The sequence below is a fragment of the Pinus tabuliformis genome, chromosome 1_2 (genome assembly GCF_031772625.1).
Source record: "Pinus tabuliformis cultivar Carrire ecotype Pingquan chromosome 1_2, CPIR1, whole genome shotgun sequence".
Classification (NCBI taxonomy): Eukaryota; Viridiplantae; Streptophyta; class Pinopsida; order Pinales; family Pinaceae; genus Pinus; species Pinus tabuliformis.
This window is the reverse complement of record NC_142298.1, coordinates 1,334,903,051-1,334,906,442: the sequence shown is the minus strand read 5'-3', so window position 1 is coordinate 1,334,906,442 and position 3,392 is coordinate 1,334,903,051. Positions and strand designations below refer to the sequence as shown.

The following is a 3,392-nucleotide window of genomic DNA, read 5'->3' as shown; positions in this document are numbered from 1 at the left end:
TTTGTATAAATAGGAGATCTCTCTCCTTCATTTGTTAGTCCTTTTTAGTCTTTTCTTAGTCCTTTTAGCTTGTTAGTCCCATGGCTTTTGAAAGCTTTGGAGAGCTTTGTTGTACTTTGCACTTTTGAAGAAATTGAATAAAGCTTTGATGTTCTCAACATGGAAGGAGATGTGAAGTAGATGTCATGGAGCATATTAGGATGTAAGGTAGAGTAGATTTCATTTTGTAAATATTGCTTTGTAGAATGTAAGGTAGATTAGATTTTTCATTCATGCAATTTTAATTCATGCAAGTGTGTTTAATTTTGCTTTGATTTCATGACTAATGGCATATGTGATCATCTTGTCTATGTTGCTGACCTTTATTTTTCTAGTTTGATTTTCATTAGTATCATTTCTTTAACTTGCACTTTACTTTCTGCTCTTAGATATCAAGTTGTTCATCTATTGATGGTTCTTTTTCCATAATCAAATAACTTTATTGGAGCCAAAATATCACTTAGTACAGCTTGGTTTAGTTTGCTTTAAGACTCACATTGCTGACTTGTTCATAACTGTTATCACATGATAAATCTAGCTGAAAGGAAAAAAGGTTAAGAAAAGGTTAAAGTAGTGTGATTTGTCTCCTTTATGTAGTGTCACTTAGATTTCACATTTCATTTTCATTTTAAATCAGCAGCATAGATACTGGGCCGATGTCATTAGTTCTTTATTTGATGTCTTTATTTTCCTTTAAGCATTTGATTTCATAGGTGGTAGGGGGCCCCTGCCTTGTATAGTTGTCACTTTAATTTCTTGTATTTCTTTTTCTGATTTTCATGTATATTAATGTACAGTTTGAATTACTGCATTTTATTTTCTTTTTAACATGTATATTATTGTACATAAATTGCTTTCAAGTTGATTGTAGATTAGTGATGCACATAGCCTTTTAATGAACTAATGACGTGATAGAATCATCTTGTCCTTTTGCTGAAGCAGCAAGGATACTGGGTCTCATAGTCATTCTCTCATTATTTGATTATTGCATTAATAACATGTTTTAAGTTCTTTTGAAGTACTAAGTTTTGGAAGTTACCATTAAGGACATAGGCCTTGTCTTGAAATCTTTATCCATACTTGTCCTTTAAAAGTATTCTTAAGACCTTAGAAAACCAACAAGAACAAAACCCCAAAACCAACATAAACTATAAAACAACGAAGTAAGAGAAAGGTTAACTAAGCACATATAGTGCACCACACTTCATCAGTTTACGATACTCGGATTGATAATTTATGTAGAGCAATTTAAGACATTAAATTGACTAGACATTTTGGCGCTGTTGCCGGGGAAGTGTAATTAGGAGACCTTATTTCTTACATCTAAAAAAAAAGGTTAATAATTCTTGAGTATGCTCTCCTTTTGCACTTTGTGTGATCTAGAGGATCAGAAAAAGGATTGTTAAGTAAAAAAAAGGTTAATAATTCTTGAGTATGCTCTCCTCCTGCACTTTGTGTGATCTGGAGGATCAGAAAAAGAATTGTTAAGAAAAAATAGGAGACAAAATAAACTTCATCAGTTTACGATACCCGGATTGATAATTTATGTAGAGCAATTTAAGACGTTAAATTGACTAGACATCGGGTTCAATCGAAAATGCACCCTTACAATTCAAATCATTTTGACACTGATTACAAATTGACTTACAATAAATAAATTTATTTGCAAGCTATACAATTACTAATTGTAATTGAATGTGGATGTAGACTTTGCCTTGGAATGCTTGAGTTTTCAGCTTCATTAACTTGATTTGCCTTAAGTGAGTGATGGTGAATTGCTTGTAGAATGCTGATGTTGCCAACTTTTATTATATGTTGTAGTTGCACAAATGCATGTGATTGTTTGTGCTTGATTGAATCATCATTGAAGCTTCTTAATTTCAAGTGCTATGATTAATGTGCTTGTTTCATTCACTTGCTTTAGACTCCTTGTGTGTGTTAGATAAGTTGTGTGTGTTGGATAAGATAATTGTAGTGTCAAAACTAGACACAAAAACATTCACAATCAATCACTACACAAGGTGTACCTAAGATCCCCTTATTCAATTTCGGGCGGATCTAGGACACTTCAACACCACAAAAAATATGCCTTTTTATTATACAGGTTACAACCAGCTCTTACACCCAAGAACAACTTTTCAATTACAATATTTTGTTTGTTTGGACCCTTTTTCAAACAACAAATTCACTTCAATGACTTTTGAAATTTAACTTCAATTTCTACTCCTTCACTCTCAAAATACTACAACAATTACCTTCCCTTAAAATTCACTTATCACTCCAAATATTACAAAAGGAAACTTATCACTCCAAAAAAAGTTGTACAAATTAAAAAAAAATACCTTATCCCTCCAAATATCAAAAATAAATTTACCTTATCACTCCACAAAAAGCATGCCCTTATTACTCCATTAACTTTATCATGATTGCAAATCTTTAAAATAATGCTTTCATAACCTTATCTCTCCAAAAGAAACACTTTATCTTCATTTTTTTAATCCCTTATTTAACCATTCCAACTTGACTTATACTTTTAATACACGCTTGGTATGCCCATTTAATTTAAACTTGATGTATTAAAAAGCATTACTTTAAATGAACTTCAGTGCAAAATTCATTTAAAAAAAATAACGACTTGGCCTTTGAATTTTTTGTTTTTTAATCTTTGACTTTAAAGAATATGGGTTGCTTCGTTCTACTCACATACCTTTCAACGCATCCGAGCTGCGGTCGAAGATCAACAATTGCATCGAGAGGGCCTCTGCACAGGACGAGGACGATGACATATCTGAGGGAGGAAGTGGAACCACCACAGGCAAGATGTCTGAACTTGTTAAGGTCAATGAAGAGCAGAGGAGATGGCTGGAAATGGGCGGAGATATTGAGGTCGACAGCCTCATAAACATTCGAGATGCTCTCGATTCACTGGAGGAGCAATTAGCATGTTTGCAGGCCTTGCAGCAGCAACAACGACTGGAAAGAGATGCAACTTTTGCCAAGCTTGATGAAAGCAGGAGAATTCTAGTAAAGAAACTTAAAGATTACAGAGGCAAAGACTTGGAAGTTATACAAGGGGCTTATGCTTTTGCTAGTGAACATGTTGAGCAGAAGGATGTTATACTTTTTCCCCCATATGGATGACATCTTCTAGAGTCCTTCATCTCACCTGCTTATCACTATTCTCGGCCGCTGTATTCTGAACATTTAGCCAGGAGAAAGAATGTGTCTCTTGAGCATTCTTTTATGACCGGTAATGGAAGACAAGAAACTAAAAATGGCGACTATTAGCTAGCTTTGAGCCCAAACTTCGTAGAAGTGTTCCTTCTTTAAAACTGTCAGATTTGAGTGTTGCC

The 3,392-nt window shown here is 33.9% G+C and overlaps 1 protein-coding gene across 1 annotated transcript; it reads left to right on the top strand.

Annotated features, from left to right (window-relative positions):
• The first annotated feature begins 2,760 nt into the window (after window positions 1–2,760).
• LOC149211127 (plastid division protein PDV2-like) lies at window positions 2,761–3,180 on the top strand. The gene has a single exon (XM_089399192.1). It carries the CDS (start codon window positions 2,860–2,862, stop codon window positions 3,178–3,180), a length of 321 nt encoding a protein of 106 aa, XP_089255318.1. The 5' UTR covers window positions 2,761–2,859.
• The last annotated feature ends 212 nt before the right edge of the window (window positions 3,181–3,392 follow it).